The sequence below is a fragment of the Glycine max genome, chromosome 9 (assembly GCF_000004515.6).
Source record: "Glycine max cultivar Williams 82 chromosome 9, Glycine_max_v4.0, whole genome shotgun sequence".
In the NCBI taxonomy this organism is placed as follows: Eukaryota; Viridiplantae; Streptophyta; class Magnoliopsida; order Fabales; family Fabaceae; genus Glycine; species Glycine max.
Genome location: NC_038245.2, coordinates 2134234 through 2155625, shown reverse-complemented (window position 1 = coordinate 2155625; position 21392 = coordinate 2134234). Strand labels below are relative to the sequence as shown.

Genomic DNA, 21392 nt, shown 5'->3' with positions numbered 1-21392 from the left:
AATTTCTAACGTAGAAATATAATTATTTATCAATATTTGATAAATAATTTGCATGATACATTAATTTTTACGTGATATGATGATTCTCTTATATTTCTGTTATATAAACAATAATAGTTTATATATTTAACAATGAAAATAATTATAATGGCGATCAATCAATTAATTTTTTTATCCAAATTAAAATTATTGTTTTAAAACGTAAGAATGAAAGTGTTTTTTTATCAAATCTTAAAGGATCTAAAATATATCAGCTACAAACAAAGAGAAAATCGTATGCAAATAGATTGATAATATAAAATAAAATAAACTAAATTTATAATTAAGGAAAATAATTAAATTTATCTTATGCGGATTGATAATTTTTAAAAAATAGTCAACTATTAATCAGAAAATTTAATAATTATTAATTTTTATTCTGAGTTATTTTTTAATTTTGAATTAACTAATATTATTGATTAGGATCATGTTTATTATTATGAATTATTTGTCACTTTTATTATTTATATGGATATTTTATATCTTTAAAAATGATAATAGGAATATTTGTATGCCAAACGTTTAACAATGGCCTCATAGAATAGATTGAATATGAAAATAAAATATTTTTAACAACATAATTAATGAATAATATTAGACGAAATGAAACTGAATTATTTTTCATTCTTATTGTTTATATTAATATTTTATATTTAAAAAAGGAAATAAGAATATTTTTAAGTCAAACATTTAACAATAGCCTAATAGAATAGATTGAATACTAAAATAGAATATTTTTGTACGTACAATATAATGAATTTAGAGATGCCAGGTGACATATAAATCAAAGAATGAAACACTCTTATATATATATATATATATATATATATATATATATATATATATATATATATATATATATATATATATATATATATGATTGATATAGAATAGATAATAATAATAAAATTAAATAATTAAATAAATAAAAAATTTAGTGTTTGATTTTGCTATACATAATTATCATAAATACACATTTAAATATTGATATTATTTTTAATTATATAAATGATATATATTGATATAATTGGCATGAATCAAAATATTATTCTTCCTTTTTTATTATAATATTAAGTTTTGATTAAAAAAAGGGGTCATCATTTTTATATTATTATATATTATATTATAATATAATTAAATATCATACCATATAATATATATATATATATATATATATATATATATATATATATATATATATATATAATAGAATGTAGACAGATAAAGATATAATTAAATAGATAATAGTAATAAAGTATAAGTAAGTATAGAATATTAGTAGAGTCAAAGATTTTAAAAAACAGTAATAATAGTCTATTATTGTGTTTAAATCTATTTATTACTTATTATTTCTTGTCAATCATCTTTATTGCTGGGAATAATATAATAATTAATATTTGTCTACCTATAAAAAGGAACGCTTTCTCTTCCTGTATAGACTCACTAAAACACACTTCTCTTTTTCTCTTCTCTCCCCTTAGGTTTTTTGTACGTTCTTTTTCTTTTGCTTGCCAATTCTGATACTCCAACAAGTAGAAGACATCGTCACTGCCCAACAAAATATAATGGACAAGTTTTTTGTCAAGCTAGGTTTCTTTGGTGCCCTTTTGCTATTTTCACAAGGTAGTTTCTTGTTTCTTTGGAGAAGCTTCATGTAATTATTTAAATTTATGTGTTTTGATTACCTTGATAGTTGATACAGGTCATGCTTTTTTATTTTTTATTTTTTATTTTTAGAAGCAAAACATTTAATTCATTTGGAATAAAAGTGGCATCATGTCAGATTATCAGTACAAGATGTACACAGCCACAAACCAATCTCTAGCTAATACAGTACTAGCTTTTTGCATAGCTATATATATAGTCCCGTGGGCAAGCTTATTAATTTGTGTTTTATAGGGAAACAAATTGACTAAAAGATATATATGTTTGCAACATTTTATTGAAAAATGAAAAACTAAAAAAGTGATTTTTTTTAAAAGATTATCAAAGAGAAGTTTTCAAAAGAAAGTTTTAAGGAAAAGGTAATTTAAAAAAAACATTTTTTTCTTTAACCTTACCCAAACACAATCTAAGATTAACACAAACTTATCCAAACACCCAGTTTCTTTTCATCGATAATATTGTGTTCGAAATCATTATAATATGAATTGAAATATTTAAATATTAATTTTTCATGATGAAAAATATATAGTATTAGATATTTTTTTGAGTGAATTTTATTTGTAAAACATATAGTATTTATTAAATATTTGAAAAATAAATAGCATTAATTTTGCGAGTCAATTTTCGATTTTAGAATACCCCGACGATAAATGGAATTTATGATGTTTTGATAAATTTACTTTGAAATCCACAATTAGTATTTCAATTTATGAGATGTTTATTGAAAATAGACTGAACATAAAAATATAAGGACAATACTATATATAACTTTTAAATTGAAAGAATTTCAACTCCTTTCTGAATTTTATTATTGTATCTAAAAGATTCTTTTGAGATTGATTTTAATTAATAATCGAAAATGTAATTCCTTATTATAGAAATATTTTTCATATAAAAAATATAAAACATACAATCATTATTCTTTTTATTGTTTAAAATCACATATAAGAATACCTTACGTTTAAACATGCAACTGATTACAGTTATAAGATTATTATTCCATAATTTACGTTATTGTCATTTCAGTAGAGGACTATTTAGATTTAAAAAACAATATATTTTCAGTTTTGCAGTATGAAGCTAAGGAAGATACAGAAGCAAAACTCGATCTGCATGTACCTTGCAATAGTGATTATCAATGCCCTGGCTGTCCTTGCATAGATTATCAGTGTATATGTGATCTGGAGAAGGAAGAAGAACAGAAGCCAGTGTCTATTGCACCTGTCAAAGAAGAATTTCCATGATAATAATAATTAAGCTTTCGAATATATGAAAGAATCTGGGTTAGGGTCATCTACATTAAGAAATAAATCCCTTATTCTCATATGAATGTTTGTCAAACAAGAATTATTAAATTCACTTCCATCAATTTTAACTGTTAAAAATTACCACAAATTGTATGAAAAAAAATAAAACAAGAAAACAATGTAGCTAAGTACCTAGGAAACAGTACATCAACATTAAAGCATATCAAGTTTACATCCCCAAACCAAAACAAGATCCCATCTCCACATATTTGAGAATCCACTGAAAATAGGCCTTTGCATATCCCCACCCAGAGAATGATGCATGTTAATGAATATGGGAACAATTGTCCTCAAAAATATTTCTTTTTTACTTACAATATTTGATTAAGAAAAAGTTTTGCCCCATAAAAATCTAAGTCTTGTTCCCATAGGCAATTCTTTTAGATGAATGTAAAAGATTATAATTAAGAGATAAAAAATAAAATAAAATAAAATAATATTAATTTTATTATTTTATCTTTCTAATTTGTATTGTTTTGCTCTTACAATGCTGAACATACAAAGCAAGTAAGTAATACAAACAAGGGTCTTAACTCAATTGTAAAATCTGTCAAATTTTATATAAGTAATTTGAATTTTGTTAATCATAAAGTTATATGTATTCTACAAAAATTTAAACTATTTTTCTTCTGAAAACAAAGAATATATTATTTTCTTGCGGCTTCGTCTGTTTCGATGGTGCTGTTGATTGTAACTGTTGTTGCCTTGTTCTCCCTCCTCAACACTGCTCTATTTCGAGAAGCAGGCGTAGAAGCTCAAACAGATCGTGTATCTGCACCAATCGTCCAGAAGACCTCGAAGTTGTGATTCATCACACTGATGATTTCGGTAACCATTTTGACATGTAGTTGGTAGCTAAAGGTGCTAGGCATGCATGAGGTTTTGTTGGGGCTAGGGTTACCAACATTGAGAATTGATTTCAGTTTAGGTCTAGGAAAATTTTCATGTTTTATATTTTTATTTTTTATTTAGATGATTTTCACGTTTTAAAATAGTCAAAAATCACAATTTTTACTTTAAATTAAAATTTAACAAGTCCTTCTTTGATACATGCTAGTGAGATCTAGGAAGATGGAAAAGAGTGTTTTTTAAATTTGAGGGATTAAAAAGTAATTTTAAATTTGAAGGATTAAAAAAAAATTAAATTTGAGAGGAAAATATATATAAACTTTTAAAGAAATACAAATTTGTTTTACAACTTCATTATATTAATGCACTTTTATTATACTACATAAAAATATAAAAAATAGAGATATAATTTGGAAAATAAAAATAAGTAATGCCTTTTAAATTTAAAAAGTTATTTGAACCATGTTAAATTACCTAAAATGAAAATTATAAACTATAGGTCTAGAATAAATATGTAGGGAGCCTATGAAGTAAAGAAAAATGTTACTAAAAAATAAAAATTATAAATTTGAATCATATAGCATAGATAATCAAAAATAAATTTTAATTTTTCAAGTATATATAATTTTAAAACAACTATGGATATTTATAATTTAATTTTAAAAGAACTTCGCATTTTGTTCAAATTTGAGGGATGTGTTGGTCACGTGTACACATGACCTTAATTAAGCTGTGACTTTTTTTAAGAAGAAATTTTGGTAGATTGTAAACTCTTGTAGTATAGGGACATGTGAATTGTAACTAATAGCTTTTGGAATCATCTAAAAATAATGTCTATAACTTAATATATGATCAAGTTATAGTAAACGTCAAGTTATTTTATTATTCAAGGTCGATCGACATATGAGTTGTGGGTAATATTTTTAGCTTTCACATAGGTCAGGAATGTGAGAATCGTGCTTATTTCTTATGGGGGTGTTTGTTAAGTGCTTAACATGTGACTTAATCAAAGGACACATTGCAAACAATTATCTCTTAGTGTATTGGAGTGCAAAAGAAAAAAGCATTGCCATAGCTTCTTGCATTATGATAGCTCCTGAATTATTGGGAACAAGAGTATGTAAAGAATATTAGAGAAGAGGAAATTCAAAGAGCTAGGAAAATAGATTTTACCCATTCCACACCCCTAATATCACATTCACTATCTATTATACCCCAAATTCCTTACATTTTGCTAGGCATTTTCACTTGGTTACTTCTCCTTAGTTCTTTGAGTGTTTCCAAGTGTTCATTTGCCTTAAAATTCGAATTCCTAACTAACAATCATGTGATTGTCATGTCAATGGAAAAAAACAATGATGTTATGAAGGGGACTAAAAAGTAAAAACAATAATGGACAATAATAAAATAACTAAAATAAAAAAAATTGAAAAATTAAAAATGATTTTATGAAAATATGAGAGATTAAAATTATATTTTATTCCATTTTTACATGTAATTAATAGTTAGATCAATTTGTAGTTCACCTAATTGTCTTATCGATACATTATTACATAACAATGATATTTGTTGAAAGAATTAAAATAGTTATCCACAATAGTTAAAGAACTAATTAGACAAATAAAAAAATTATTTAAAGATTATCGTTGAATTTCGTAAAAAAATACATAATTTGTCAATGAATAAAATAACACTTCTAGAACGTGCTATTGAAAACATTCAGTTTAATGTTTTTTTTAAATATTACTAAAATCATCAGTGCTTTTTTTTAATAGCATTTCTACCTCAATTAATATTTATATCATTAATGAATATATATATATATATATATATATATATATATATATATATAGTTAGCGGTGATGTTACCTTGTATGTATAAGTAACCGTCTTTAATTTATTTTGTTCAGATGACAAAAATTCAGTTATCATATTCAATTTTCAATTTATTTCTTCTCACTTTATTCACCAAAATCAACATCTCACCCAGACATGGCAAGAAAATTCGTACTTATGGGTATCCATCCGAATCCTTCCCGACTTTGACGGGTAATACCTGAGTTGACCGGGTATGAGTTTGGATTCGAATTTTCCCTGATAATCAAAAGTCGGGTACGGGTATGGATTACTACAACCGTCCTGACCCCGAACCCGTCCCGCCACTTAAAATCTTTAGAATTTTTGCATAATTTAATCAAAAGGCATATAATTTTTATTACTAGTTAATTTTATTTTAAAATTTTTACATAATTTAATATTATTTTCTTAATTATTTATGTAGACACACGCGTTATAATAAATTTATTGATATATAAGTAGTTAAAAATAAATGTTTAACAATCAAATTTTTTTTTTCTAAAATCAAATTTTTAATATTTTTTTACAAAAAAAAAATATTTTTCTAAATGGTGTGTGGAACGGGATTGGGGATACCAATGTACGGGGATGAGACAATAAACTCAAACCCGTCGAGTATCGGGTACTGGTATGGGGATATGTTGAGAAGTCGGGGTAAGGGATTGGGGAGACAATACCCATACTCGACCCGCCCCATTTTCATGTGTAGCCTCGCCTCATTCTATGTGAGCTTTATGCACTTTTCTAGTTTTTTTTTTTTTTTGAAAGGGCGCACTTTTCTGGTTGTTATTTTACTTACGTTGGAGAGCGTATTTTAATTGTTTTTTTAATTTAAAAAATTTATTTATTCTTCAATAAATAATTTTTTAAAGTGTTTTTTTTTGTAATTTTTAACGTTTTTAAACCTTAGTTTTTTTTATATATTGTCTTTATTTTTTATGTTTAATATATTCATCAAATTTTTTACTTATCTTTTTAAATAAATTAAATCAGAATTTTATTGTTATTTAACATAATAATAAGTCATAAATTTACTCTATTTTATTTTATTTTTTATATTATGTTTAGAAAATTTTATATTAAATTCTTAATTTAATGAGTATATTATTTATTTTATTAATTTAATATTGTAAATCTAGACATTAATAATGATACCTGATAGGTTTTTTTTATTATATTTTATATTATATTATTTATTTTAATCATTTGTATCACTTATAATATTTAATTTATTTTTTAAACAATATAGTTTATCTATTATTTTTAAATAATTTTATATTAGATGATTTATTTTGACTGTTATACTAATTAACATAATAAAAGTATAATTGAATTTTTTTATATTATTTTAAATTCAATTAAAAATATTTTAAAAAATAATATAAGATTAATAATACAATATTTAACATGAAAAAAATAAAACATAAAATACTAAAATATAAATATATATTTTTTTATCATTTTACACTTTTTATTCATAGTTAATTAATTAAACATTTCTAATTTAATAATTTAGTTTTTTATTTTTAACTAACTTTTGAGTTAGTTTTATCATTAATTGTTGTACACATTAATTTCAAGAAATATAATGCAATAAAGTAAGAGAGGCTAATTAATTAACTGAATTCTCACATATTATATGAGCTAGCTTCGGCTATAAATTAATGTATGAGAGGCTAGGTAGAAGACATAGTCACTAGCCAAACAGAACATGGACAAGTCTTTGGTTAAGCTAGGTTTCTTCGTCGTCCTCTTGGTTTTTGCTTCAGGTAATTTCTCCTTACTTTGCAGAACATTCATGTAATCCTTTATTTACTAAACACAAGTTACATTTCACATATGGTTGGAGTTAAAATTATTCCAGAAATAACTTTTGATAGGTTATATTTATTTACTCAACAATTCTTTGTACTCATTAAAATTTTAATAATCCTTCAAATATTTCAATATATTAAATTTAACAGTTTGATAATTCAAACTTATATACAAAAACTTATTAAATGAAATATTTTTGCTATGATTAATTAAAATCACTTAATCTCCACGTACTCCTTCATGTTCGTCATCCATGCATGTTGAAAATTAACATTTAATTTTTATGAGTCAATTTTCGTTTTTAGAACACCTTGACAAGTAATACAAATGAAATTTATCCTACTTTAATAGATTTACTTTGAAATCCACAAATAGTATTTAAATTTATGACATGTTTACTAAAAGTAGACATAAATAAAAATATATAATGAATATTCTTTAAATTTCTTAATAAAATGGTTGGCTATTGAGAGAAAAAATACATTTGAAGTTTTGCAGTGTGAAGCTAAAGAAGATTCAGACGCAGAAATTGATCTGGTTATACCTTGTTATGGTCATTATGAATGCCCTGACTGTCCTTGCATTAACAATCGCTGCCGATGTGATCTAAATATGGAAGCAGAAGAAGAAGAAGATCAAAAGCTCGAGACTCTATTGCATGCACACATGTTCAAAAAGAATTCCCATGACAATAATAATTAATTAATCAGTGTCATGAATTTGTGAATTAAATTATTAAATAAATGCCATAGTTTATTTTATGCGTGGGAAATTGCGTGCCGCTAGAACTTTATCTGTTTTAGAAATATTTTACAATTTTAAATGCAATAAAAATATAAAAAAATTATTGAAAATAAACAAAAAATATATAATTTGTCTAGGTATAAATAAAAATATATATATCCAAATGTGAATATTTTAGTTCTTATTAACTTGTCAGCAATTTTATTTTAAAATAACAACTATCATTTTCATTTTATTTTTTTTTGCATAAAACATATAAGTTCATTAAATATTTTAAATTTTAAGTAATGACATTTTTTTAAATTACACTTTTGTTGTACTTAATAAAAATAATAAAATTAAATTACAAAATTGAAGAATTCAAAGATTGAGCTTCAGAGAATTTCACAAGTCTCGTTCCTTATTTGGGTTTTTCATATGCTTTTTTCTTTTTGACAAATAACTTAAAATTAAATAAGAAATTATGAAACAGAAGTAGTTTATTATTTAATTTACAAGTTACTTAATGGTGATGTTTAATTGGTGAGAGAAAACTAAAAATAACTATAGATATATAATTGATGGACTAATTAAGACTAGTAAAAAAGTTGTTGAAAAACTAAAATGGAATTTAATAAAAGGATGAGAGACTAAATATATTTTATCCAAAAATTTTAAAGTAATTAAAAGTTAAAAATTTTAAGCTAACTTATTAAATCATGTACATAAAAGTAACAGTGGGAGTAGATAGAAAATATAAAATAATAAAAATGAAATATTTAAAAAGGATAAAAATTTGAATAAATATTTCAAAAAAAATATAAAAATTTATAAGCTAACATTTTAAAAAATAATAAAATTTACTTAAAAATGCTAAAAATTACTTAAAAATATTTATTTACCAAATAATCAAATAAATTTTTTCACTAAAAAAATTAAAATTAAATAAAATGACAAACATAACCTTAAATTCCTTGTGTTGTCCTGATTGATTCTTCACATTACTTTTGAGTGGCACTCAGTGACGGGATCGAAAATAAATTATGGACAAACAGTTAAGAAGCTAAAATAGGTAAAAAAAATAAATAAATAAAAATAAAAGTAAATTTCATAAAAAAATAGAATTAAAAACATAATTTAGCCATATAAATAAATAACAGTTCCCAAAGAAAGCGTTATTAAAAACCTACGATTTAATGATATTGTATTTGGAAAACATTATTAACCTCGTCGATGCTTTTCTAATAAACTTTCAACTTTATTTAATAATATTATAGCGGTGGTGTTACGTTTCATGTAAGGAACCTTTTTATTTTCGGATCTTACAAAAGTTTCAATCATCAACATTTAATTTTCAATTTATTTTTCTCACTTTATTCACAAAATTCAACGCCTCACGTCATTCTTCGTTTGTTACATAAAAATATTGAGCATTATGCACTTTTTTTTATTTGTTGCACACCGCTTTTTCTTTTATTTTCACACACATGTTTTAGAGGTAATTTTGTTAATTAATTTGTTAGTCAGGTATTATTAATTAAAGGCAAAACATTCTTAAGGTAGGGGTGAAGTAACTAAAATAATAATAATAATTATTAAAATATGCAAAATTGTGTTATTTATGCTTTTTTTTACCTTAATCAATTTTTAAGAGTATCTTTAATTAGAATTTTGAGCTCAAAAATCATTGTCCATAGTATCTACTAGTATTTTTACTTAAGAATTTTTCATGTTAGAAATTATGTTCTAGGAAGAAAATTCCCAAAGAACTTTTTTCTTTCAAAAATATTATTTTATAATGTTTCTTTTCCTAATTAATTTCAAATGAAAAACCCAAGAAAACTAATCTGAAAACTCAAATTGGAAAAAAAAATGAACAAAGTTCTCATATTTTATATAATATTAATATTATAAAACCAACAAAAGTGTTCTAAGAATCCAAAATAAATTATTCCACTAAAAATAATCTAAGAATCATTAGCAACATCTTTGATTAAATATAAATATATCTCTACTAATAAAAAAAAATCTAATCTATATCTTATATTGTGACTTATATTACCTCAACTCTCATTAATTGTTGTACACACTATCAATTATATTACATAGATTAAAATATTTTTTTTTATCATTGTAAAATTCGTAAGGTATGAATTTTATTTCTGTATTTTTTTATTTTCTTTCATCTCAAAATATTAAAATGTATTATTTAGTTGTCCGTAGTTAAGTTTAGTTGATTTTCGTACTTATGAATCACTCTTCATCAATTTTTTCATCGGACCAATTATTTAATGTTATTCTTACATTTTTTTTGGAAATTAAAATCCCCCACAAATTGAAAAAAAATCGCAAATTTTCAAATCAAAGCCCCTCTTCCCTAACCTTTTCAAATGTCCAGGGAAATAAATTCGGGTTCATGTAAGACACGGCTTCCACGGCGTCGTTTTGGGCTTGGATGTCTCGCGTTAACGTTTCCGGAACTGGAACATCCTCGGATTCGGTGGAACGAGGTTGTCGCGGCACACAGGACACGTGGTGTCATGAATTAAGTGTGGGGCTTGGAAGTGATATAAAACAATAGACCCCTAAGAAAACAAAAGAAGAATTCTCAACAACCCACTACCTCCAAATTCACACATCCTCTAATGACAATGTATAAACAATTATATAAATATTTAATGATGATATTTAATTTTAAAAATTATATAATTTTAATAAAATAACATAAAAAGAAACAAAAAAAAATCAAATTCATCTCTAATAAAAGTTTCATATTCTATTCTTTATATTTAATACTAAATACAAAGATAGTCATTACATATTAATTATGAGATTGATCCAAAGAGGAAGTCACAAGTTAGTATGAAAATTAATCAAACCTAAAAAAACACAATTTAGCTTATTTTATATTACAAAAATGCCCTTGAGTCTTGAAGGTATTAATGTATATTATAGAAAAGAAAAAGAAAAAATCTTGAAAGTATATAAAAGTTCTCACAAATTATACAAGCTATAGCTTTGGCTAGTAATAATTCATGTCCAATCAGATACTAGGTAGAAGACATAAACACTAGCCAAACAGAATATCGGGAGAGAGAAAAAAGTCACTATAGCTAAACAGAACATGGACAAGTCTTTGAAGCTAGGTGTTTGTTTCAGGTAATTTCTTCTTTCTTTGAAGAAGCTTCCTGTAATCCTTCATTTATCAAACCACCAGTTCCATTTCATATATTGATGGAGTTGAATTTATTTTAGAAATAATTTTTGACATGAGTTTTTTTGTTTAACAATTCTTTGTGTATATTCTTATATACAAAAACTTATTAAATGAAATAATTTTACTATAATTAAATTAAATAACTTAATGTCCACCCTTCATGTTTGCCATCAATGCATGTTGAAAACCAACATTTAATTTACATGTTTTTTATGAGTCATTTTTCGTTTTTAGCACACCTTGAGGAACGATAAATGAAATTTATAGTATTTTAATAAATTTACTTTGAAATCCCCAATTAACTAGCATTTAAATTTATGACATGTTTACTAAAAATAGATATAAAAAAACAGTATATAACTTGTAAACAAAAGAATTTCATCTCCTTTCGGAATTATATTATTTTGTCAAAGTGATTCTTTTAGGATTGATTTTGAATAACTAAAAGTTTAATTCTCCATTAAAAATATAATGAACATTCTTTTAATTTCAGTTTTGCAGTGTGAGACTAAAGAAGATTCAGATGCAGAGATCAATCTACATATACCTTGCTGGGGTAGCTATGATTGCTCAGACTGTCCTTGCATTCAGGGTCAGTGTCAATGTAGTTTGAAGATGGAAGCAGAACAAAAGCTTGAGACTCTATTGCACATATCCAAAAAGAATTCCCATGACAATAATAATTAATATTAGTCTGTGTGAATATGTGAATTAAATTATGAAATAAATGCCATAGCTGATTTTAGGCGTGGGAAATTATGTGCCAGAATGACTTCTTTAATAAAAAAAATAACCAATGATTAATTAATTAGTTTGATACGCGGTAGCTCTCCTAAAAAATAGTAATAAGTTGGAATGGTGATGGCACAAAATGTCGGCATAAGATTAAGATTTTTTTTGTCTTAAAGTAAAAAATTATGAATGTTTTTTTAATTTATTGAGTTAAAAGTTAATCTTTTTCATGATATGATATAAATTAAATATTACAAGTATTTTTTTAATTTATTGGGGTCAAAAATTAATCTTACTTTTTTTTTATTAAATAGATTATTTTCACTCATGTGAATACAGCGAGATCTTACAGCTCTGTGTTGGATTAAATAAGTTTATTTATCTAAAGGATTTAATTTTTTCTAAGAGACTAAAATCATACATAATTTAAATTGAAGGGTAAAGTAAAAAAGATACAATTATGAAAAATATATATTGTGTCACATTTTAAAGATTGCGCTTGTTTTTCTATTTATATATATAAATTTTTAAGCAAGTAATCGGAAAAAAAAATAGTTATCTATATCTATATTAATATACATTAAACTCTTCCCTACCGAAACCAAACACATACCACAAACACGCTTCGAGAAGATGCTGGTTTTATCATTTTTATTGGCATATACAAGAGGTTCAGCAATCAGGAAAATCAAGCAAATTTACCACCCGAACAACCCTTTTGCAAAGGTTAATTTAAAATATAAATTTAAGAAAATATAACAAGATTTGATCTCATATGCCTTATGATACGTCTTGCATCAAACCTATAATGAAGAACTTAGTTATATATATTCCACAACTTATCACGATATGGATAGTTCAGTACCGGAACATTGGCTACATGTTTTGCTGGGAATTAGCAATTCTCAACTGATCATGTACTTATGATTGTCTCCTCTTCAAAGAGTGAAAGAGGCACACACCTTCACAAGCACCACAAATGTTGTCCCAAAAACATCCTACTTCACTTATTGATGCCCCTTATCCACTCCAATAAATATACATACCCAACTCATTAGGTAATTGACACTTCACGGGAATCACCAACTCCTTTTATGATGAGTATGACCAATTGAGCATGATATGTGGTGTTTGTTGCCTTTTTTATTAGTTCCTCACACATAAAGTTGATGCCACTTTTATTTCGTTTGTATAGCATGAACCTTTGCCTTTTCACCATTAAATGGCGACCGAATCTTCTAGTTCTTAAAATAACCACTTTTGTTTATCTATTCAAAATTCAGAATTCCCCCCAATGGTCCAAGTTCATGTTTTTACAAGGACCTATAATCAATGATCTCATATGAAAATAATACTACATGTATTACTGGGTTAAATAAAACGATACATTTAAAGTGATAGAATAAATCATATTTCACCTTTGTAAAACAAAAAAAAAACCTCATATTTCACTAAAATTATTATTCACTCTATCTCTCAAAGAACGGTGATATATACATTTAATAAATTTGTTTATGTGGTAATCAAGCATATTTGTTTATCAAATCACTTCTTCATACTACATCTTTTGAAAAACATGTCTACAATATTTGACTTTGTCAACTCAAAGATCTCATGTGATCTTATACACAATGTATTCTTTTATACTAAACCATGTTTTTGTAATGAGGCAATATTTATAACGTATTAAAGAATATTTATTTTTTGCTTTCGCTAAATTTTTGTTTTACCAAATTTTTTAAGTAAAGTTTTAATGAGATATTTTTTTGCCTGAATGTTTTAATAGGATATGAATATGCAAAAGTGAAGGAGGCTTAACTTAATTAATTATGTTAAATATGTAAATTATTATAAATTTTCTAGTCTTTCATTTCTATGCATAAAAAAGAATATAAAAAAATATACAAAGGTAAGATTGTTATGAATATTATTATATTGTAATGTCCATAATTTGTTTGTTTTGATTCCTCCTAATAAGTTATGATGTACTGAGTTTTCGTTGATAAGGATATTGATAATAATTATCTAGTGACTTTGTCAATGACTTTTTTTTTTGTCAAAAGTGATATTTGTTCACATGGCAAAATTTTCATCCAAGATAATATTATAAATGTTTTATACAAATGTTATACAAATATAAAGGAAAAAAATAAAAGAAAAAGAGGAAAAAAATGAGATATCCAAAAAAAGAGGACAGAAATCATATAAAAAGGAATGATGGACCTGAATTTGAAATAGGAAATATAACTCATTTCCAAATTTATCTTAATTTTAAATATTTTTATTGTTACATATTACTTTTACAAATTCAGATTTTTTTAAGCCATAATAAAAATTGATACAAACATTAAAAAAATGATATGGATGCTTCGTACTTCCTTAGTGCATTCCAAAATTTATCATATTTAAATTTGAATTTTTTAAAACTAGTTTTTTTAATTATGTTTCCGAAAATAAATATTATAATAAATTATTTTCATTTAATTTTAAAATATGTCCAAAAATATTTTTCCAATTTTCTATTAATTGTTAACATAAATAATTGTCATATCAAATATCAATTTATATTATTTATATAATTAAAGGAAGGTTATATACATGATTATGTATTTAATTTCTGTGTAGTATAGATTTTTATTAAATTATTTAATTCTGTATATTATTTTCCTAATATAGATTTCTATAAATAAAAAATAAAAAAAATTATTTCATATTTTTTTGGATAAAATGAATATAGGATCCACTCGTTAGATCACAAAATAAAACCTTTATATATATATATAGATTTAAATGTAATTTTGATCTTTCAATTTTGTTTAATCTTTAATTTTGGTCTAATTTTTTATTTTTATATATATTTTATTTGTTACAATGTAATTAATTAAATCATTTTTTTATTGTACCTTAAAAGAACATCCTAAGCTTTAGAGGTATTTGTGTTAAAAGAACATCCTAGGCTTTAGAGGTATTTGTGATGCGATTTTGATTTAAAATTAGTTTGAGCTAAACAAAAAAATTAAGTGCGGATTTAATTTTTGTGATTTTAAAATTTTGCTATTAAGTACTAAAAAATGTTTAAAAAATTTGTTATTAATTATGCAAAACTTGAACAATAATTAATTCAACAATATAAATAGACAATAATTAAACTTAAAGTAAAACAATAATTATTTTCAAGTAAAATAATAATTGAATAATAGTCATTCAACTTAAAAGTAAACAAAATATAATACTTGTTTCCAAGGTCAAATGAGTGAATTAAAAAAAAAGAAGAAGTAAAACAACATTTAGAATATTTGCTTTCAATCATGAAAACTTAAAACGTTGATATCCAACAATAACAAAATACTAGCAATAATAGTTTCTAGGGATTTCGAGACACACCTTAGAAAATAAAAAAAACCAAATCAAACCAAATATTTTTATCTTAAAACGAGAGACTGAAATCATATTTTTTAAAATAAAAGACCAAATATTTTTTTTTTAAAATAGATGAACTAAAATTATATATTAAGAAAAAAAAATCAAAATTACATTTAAGCCTATATAATATATAAATATAAATATAAATATCATTTAATAAAAAATATATTTAAGATATATTTTTTAATCAATCAATTAATATATGTAAAGACACAGGGAACAAACAAAAACGAAGAAACTTATGCCATGTTTGAATATTTTGAAAAGCTAACTTGGAAGAATATCAATGTACCGATGCAATGAAGTTCTTTTTTATTTTGGAAATTTTAGTATAGGTGAATAAAATGACAAAAAATCATGAATTTATCACTTCTCACATCCATTTTATCTCTAGTTTATTTATTTTTTTAATCTCAAAACTCTAAATCACCATCCTTTTTTCCCAATCTAGAAGATAAGTAACATTCTGCATAACGGAATACAAAGGGGAATTAAAGTCACCAGAAGTTCCATTCCTTCCTAACTTAACTGCATCTTCTAACATCTAAACAAATGTCTTCCTTGTCATCTCATTTCATTTCAACCTTTTCAATCTTTTGCCATCAATCTAAAACAACGCATTATAAGAATAACTAATTAACATCATAGACAAAGAAAGAATGTATTGACTATGATTAGTATCTATCTATCTATAAATTTACATTTCAAAGTACAACGCATGAAGTTGGATTCCCAACAAATGGTTGGAGTTCCTATCATGGGAATAATCCTCTCCTCAGTCTTTCTAGACTAAACATGAAATTTTTACCAGCTGTGTATCATAATCCAGAAACAAAGTGGGAATAAAAAAAGTAAAAAACACAAAAACTTGTTCCCATCAAGAGTTTGAAACAGAACACTTGATCATATTCATAGGCACTTTCTGTGTTCTCCATAGAATCCCAAGTATCTTCATCAAGCAACACCATGTCATCAAAAGTACCAATGCTGGAAAACGACCCAAAAGAAGCCCAACAAGGGCAATAATCATAACTAAAACCATGGAAGAACCTGAATTCTCAACTCTATTCACTTTCTTCTCATAGGAACAAGTGATTCCGCAATCAGGTTTAGTGTTACTTGACTTATTATCCCCATTCTCTTCCTCCTCTTCCTCTTCAATTTCTAAAATTGGTAACTTTTCTTCTCCCACAGCACTTGAAATTTCACTACCTGACTCACCCTCATTGTGTTTATTCTTTTTCTTAGACCCACGAAATTTCTTAGAAACAAGCTTCACCATCTTCGACCTAAACCTACCACTTCGGCTAGGTCTAATCTTGCATTCAGAAACATCTTCATCACATAAACACGGCTCCAAAACCTTCGATGCCACGTCACCAATTTCACTGCAACAAATCCCCCCTTCGTTGGTTGTTCCCACAACCTCAATTTCATCGATTGACAAACCCTTGTTCAATTCGGCGAATTCGAATTCAATTCTCTCAACAACAACACGCTCCTTCCTCGAAACCTTCTGGAACCACCGCCACCGCGATTCTGCGACAGAACACGAAACGACGGCGCGCCGCAGCCCTGCGTATTCGAGAAGCAGAAGCGCGAACGCCGACGCGGTGATTCCGACGGTGAGCCTCTCCACGCTCGCGACTAAGACCAACACCATCAGAATCTTTGCAACGAGGACGACGGCGTTCACACGAGACCAGTGAGAGCCAGAGCATTCGGTAATTCGATCCGGAGCGGAAACGGCGGTGTCGTCTTGCTCTACTGGAGTGGTTGGGACGGCGGGGACGCGTGAGGGAGGCGGAGAAGTGGCCGGAGAGGGCGGTGGAGGTGGAGGAGGCGGCGGAGGATCGGTGGCGGAGAGGGATTTTGGCGGTGGCGGTTTTTTGGAGCGGTGTTTTTGGAAGCGGCTTTGGTTTTTGACGAAGAGGTCGATGAGGGAGGTGGGGAAGCCGGTCTCGACGACGAGGGAACCGCCGCGTTTTGGCGATTGGAGATCGGCGACGAATTGGGAGATTCGGGGGACGCGGTTTTTCTTCCACGGAAACGGCATGGTCGTTTTGGGAAGAAACTTGATTGAAGAACAAGTGTGTGAAAGGGTTTAGTTTAGTTTAAGTTAGGTTAGGGTTAGGAATAATAATAATAATGGAACTACTTAGAAGGAAGGGGAGAGATTCTACAAGGAAACAAGTAACCGGTTTCCACCGAGACTCTGAATGGAGTATTTCCTGGGTTTATAAACCACTGTTACCGTGTCCCAACCCATTTTTCCTTCTTTTTTTCATTTTAATCTATTTTGGTTTCAGAATTTATTTATATATATTATTTTACAATAAAAATATTCAAACATCAATCATATAACCTCACAATTAATCAATGTTCATCTATACAGTTTCGTGACTCGTGACTGTTCATATTTCCAACGCTAGAAAAAAATTAAAATTTCGTGTCTGAGTCAGTACAGGTGTTTGTTGTTATTAATAACGCTTAAAGCTCTTGTACTACCATCTAATAAGTTTATACCAAACATCATTTTAATTATTCTTATTTTTATATATTTTAAAAAATACTAGTATATGTTATGTTGATTTTGATATGTGTTAATGGAGTATTAAATGATTTTAATTTGAGATAACGCCCTTCGTTGTGCGGCACTTATTGCTTGTTTTACTTCTTAGAATTATTTTTCATCTTTAAAATTAAAGTCAAGTTTGTACCGAATAAGCTTGACTATATAGTTTTTAAGATGAATTATTGGTTATTTTAATTCTTAGACAATAACGTATTAGTTCTTGAAAGCGAGTAATATAACTAACATTTGTGATTTTTCGGAGTTAAAGACATTTTTTTTCATATTTAAAAATTGATATGTGTTACCATTGATTTTTAGTTTATTATGGGAGAGAATATGTGTGGGTATGTGGAGTATTGATTCGTTTCTTGTATGTATATGTCTTTTTTTTGGAAGAGAAGGTGTGTTTTTTTTTTGTTTGGTGAAGTAGGAATAGGAAACTAATAACAAGGTACCTCCTCGTGGAGTTGTAACAACATTTTACCAATCAATGGTCGATGAATTTTTTTGTCAAGCTATATATATATATTGGAGACTGTTTAATGTTTATATTATGGAAATTAAGTGCTTCAGTTTCATACAAAACGGCGAGGAAGTATTTTGGTTTGAGAAGTGTATTGAAAAATTAAAATATCATCCGTTACATTTAAATATGTATACATATAAGTTATAACGTTACTATGAACAGTGGTGAACGTACTAAGACGTTATATAATTTGTTTATTTTAAGTTGTTATCAGTCTTCTCTTGTCTATGATTTTCAAAGTTGATGTAGATTTTTCCCCGGAATTTGAAAATAAAGAGTTTATGGACTTTTTCTATATATATATAAATTGAATCTATTGACTTTTATTTAGTAATACAATGTATTTTTTTTTATGAAAAATTGGCAATATCATATACATAAAGCTAGTTGAAATTATATCATTATAAAAAACAAATATATATTTTCATGAAAAAATTGTTATGGATGTGAGCTAATAGGAATATTCTAAAATCAATGCAAGAAGCTCAAAATGTAATAGATTAATTTAACTAATAATACAAAAAGTACTGAAATGATATTAATTTTAATAACTGTTCCTATTATGTTTTCTATATAATGTAATTCAAAAAATTGTTTAATAAGATGTAAGAGCAAGTGGACTGACATCTTAAATATATGTTTAATTAAAAAATTCCAATAACATGAAATTAATTCATAATGCGTGACACACCTGCCAAATTGACCTTTTTTCTTATATGGCAAAATGAATTTTATGAAGGCAAGTTATATTTGCTATACAGTTAATTTTTTTTGGTAGGTTGCTATACAGTTGTTTAAAACCAACAAAAACAATGTGTACCTATATATATATATATGATAAAATTGATTTTTTTTAGAGAGTAACAATTAATTTATCAATCAAGAATAAGAAAATAAGTGGTGATCTTACCACAAATTACAATGTGAAATTGAAAGGTTAATCCTAATTTGGATAAGTAACATCACAATTAATTTTGTTATTGCAATTATTTGGCAACCTGACATGGACTTTCTTGTCACGTTATGAGCTGCCCAATTCAGCAACACAACGCATCCCTTTTCTATCTTTATGGCTTTATAATATGGATTATATCACTTTCGTCCATTCCAATTGGTTGCCAGCAAGAACTAGGAAATGAGAGGTTACATTTGTTAATTAGCAAAACAAATAAAAAGGGAAAAGAAAAGTTATCAGAAAAACTATACAAATGTAACACAGGAGCTGCCACAGTGAACTCCAACAACAACACTATTCTTTTTATCTTCTTTTTCCTAAGCTGCCTTTAGATATTGCTTGATTGTGATTGACTATATAATTCTTCCCACTACACAATGAACACTAGGTGTTGCCTTAATAATTGGAGCACATTAGATAGTTGTTTAATGGGACCACTAGGCCATTTCCCTATTGATCAAATTACATATAATATAATGGATATATATTCATGCTTTTAGAATCATAAGACAAAATATCGAATGTGTAAATCCATTGATGTAAAATTATTTTAGTTTAATTTAGAGTTTTGAGTTTAAATTTTATATATATATATTGAGGAGAACATTTGAACATTTGTAGTATATGCTTAAAAAGATTGACTTTTGGGGTCCTAAAAGTGGGATAAGACCCAAAAAAAAAGTTAACCCTTCGAGCTTGAAAAAAACTATGATTATGGCTGGGTGTGTGAGTGAGTGACAGTGGGGTTGGTGGGTATCCCAGGCAGTATTTCTTTGAACAAAGGAATCATTTTAAGACAAACAAAACAGAATAATTTAGCATGTTTTCTTGGACCTTATAATACAAAGCCCTTATTGAGCACATCAATAGGTGATGTAAATGCCAAGTCAGAATCATTGGGGAACATTGGAACGAGAAGCACGTGGAATCATATGGAATTTGACTCTACTTGGTCTCGTGCTATGAGAAAGTGATACCTTGTCTACTCCTTTCATCCCCTACCTTATGTTTTGACTGAGATTGTCCAAGCTCCCATATAGAATATGTCATAGGTTCAAGCTTTAAAATCAGTGCTTTATTTTTTTATTTATTGTTTGTGGTGTATTAGGTTGTTCTTTTACCAATGAAATGCACCACAGAATGTGAACTATTGGACTAAGAAAAATTTGATTCTCTGGTCATATCATATGGCATCAGGACCAGAATGCTATGTAGAACACGAGAGATTTTTGTACTAACTCATTGATAATAAGTTAATAACATTAGTCAGTGTAATGTTTATACAATAAATAAAAAGTTAATGATTTGTGAATACTTTATTGATTTAATACATCAAAGTATTTGAGTAAAGTATTCAGCAGGGCAATATTCTCCTTGTGAAGGTCTCAAACTAAGAATATACTCTCCAATTTGGGAGGAAAAGAGAGACTATAACAGTGAAAGACCAATGTGGCATGAAGAAGGTGCCACTATCAATTATTGCAATGTAGAGATCAAATTTGAACAAATAAGACATGGCCTAATCCAAAAGGTATCCGAATCCAAAAGATCATAAAAAAGACATGGAGTTTCCTTGACAAACCCGCCAATGGAAAACCCTTTTCAATAATTTTCCTTCCCTACCAAATGCCATGCTTGACCCGCATAGGTACTTAATCACTTATTTCTTGTGAAATTGTGGAACAGAGATTTTGTCATCAATAGCCTCT

At 26.7% G+C, this 21392-nt stretch overlaps 1 protein-coding gene and 1 long non-coding RNA gene across 2 annotated transcripts; one reads left to right on the top strand and one right to left on the bottom strand.

The window, feature by feature from the left end:
- Nucleotides 1-7393: 7393 nt before the first annotated feature.
- LOC100779320 (uncharacterized) lies at nt 7394-8304 on the top strand. Its single transcript, XR_415823.4, has 2 exons — nt 7394-7486; nt 8023-8304. It is a non-coding gene; the product is annotated as an uncharacterized lncRNA (long non-coding RNA).
- Nucleotides 8305-16289: 7985 nt separating this feature from the next.
- Nucleotides 16290-17872, bottom strand: LOC100778252 (uncharacterized). The gene has a single exon (XM_003535064.5). It carries the CDS (start codon nt 17681-17683, stop codon nt 16505-16507), a length of 1179 nt encoding a protein of 392 aa, XP_003535112.1. The 5' UTR covers nt 17684-17872; the 3' UTR covers nt 16290-16504.
- Between the last annotated feature and the right edge of the window lie 3520 nt (nt 17873-21392).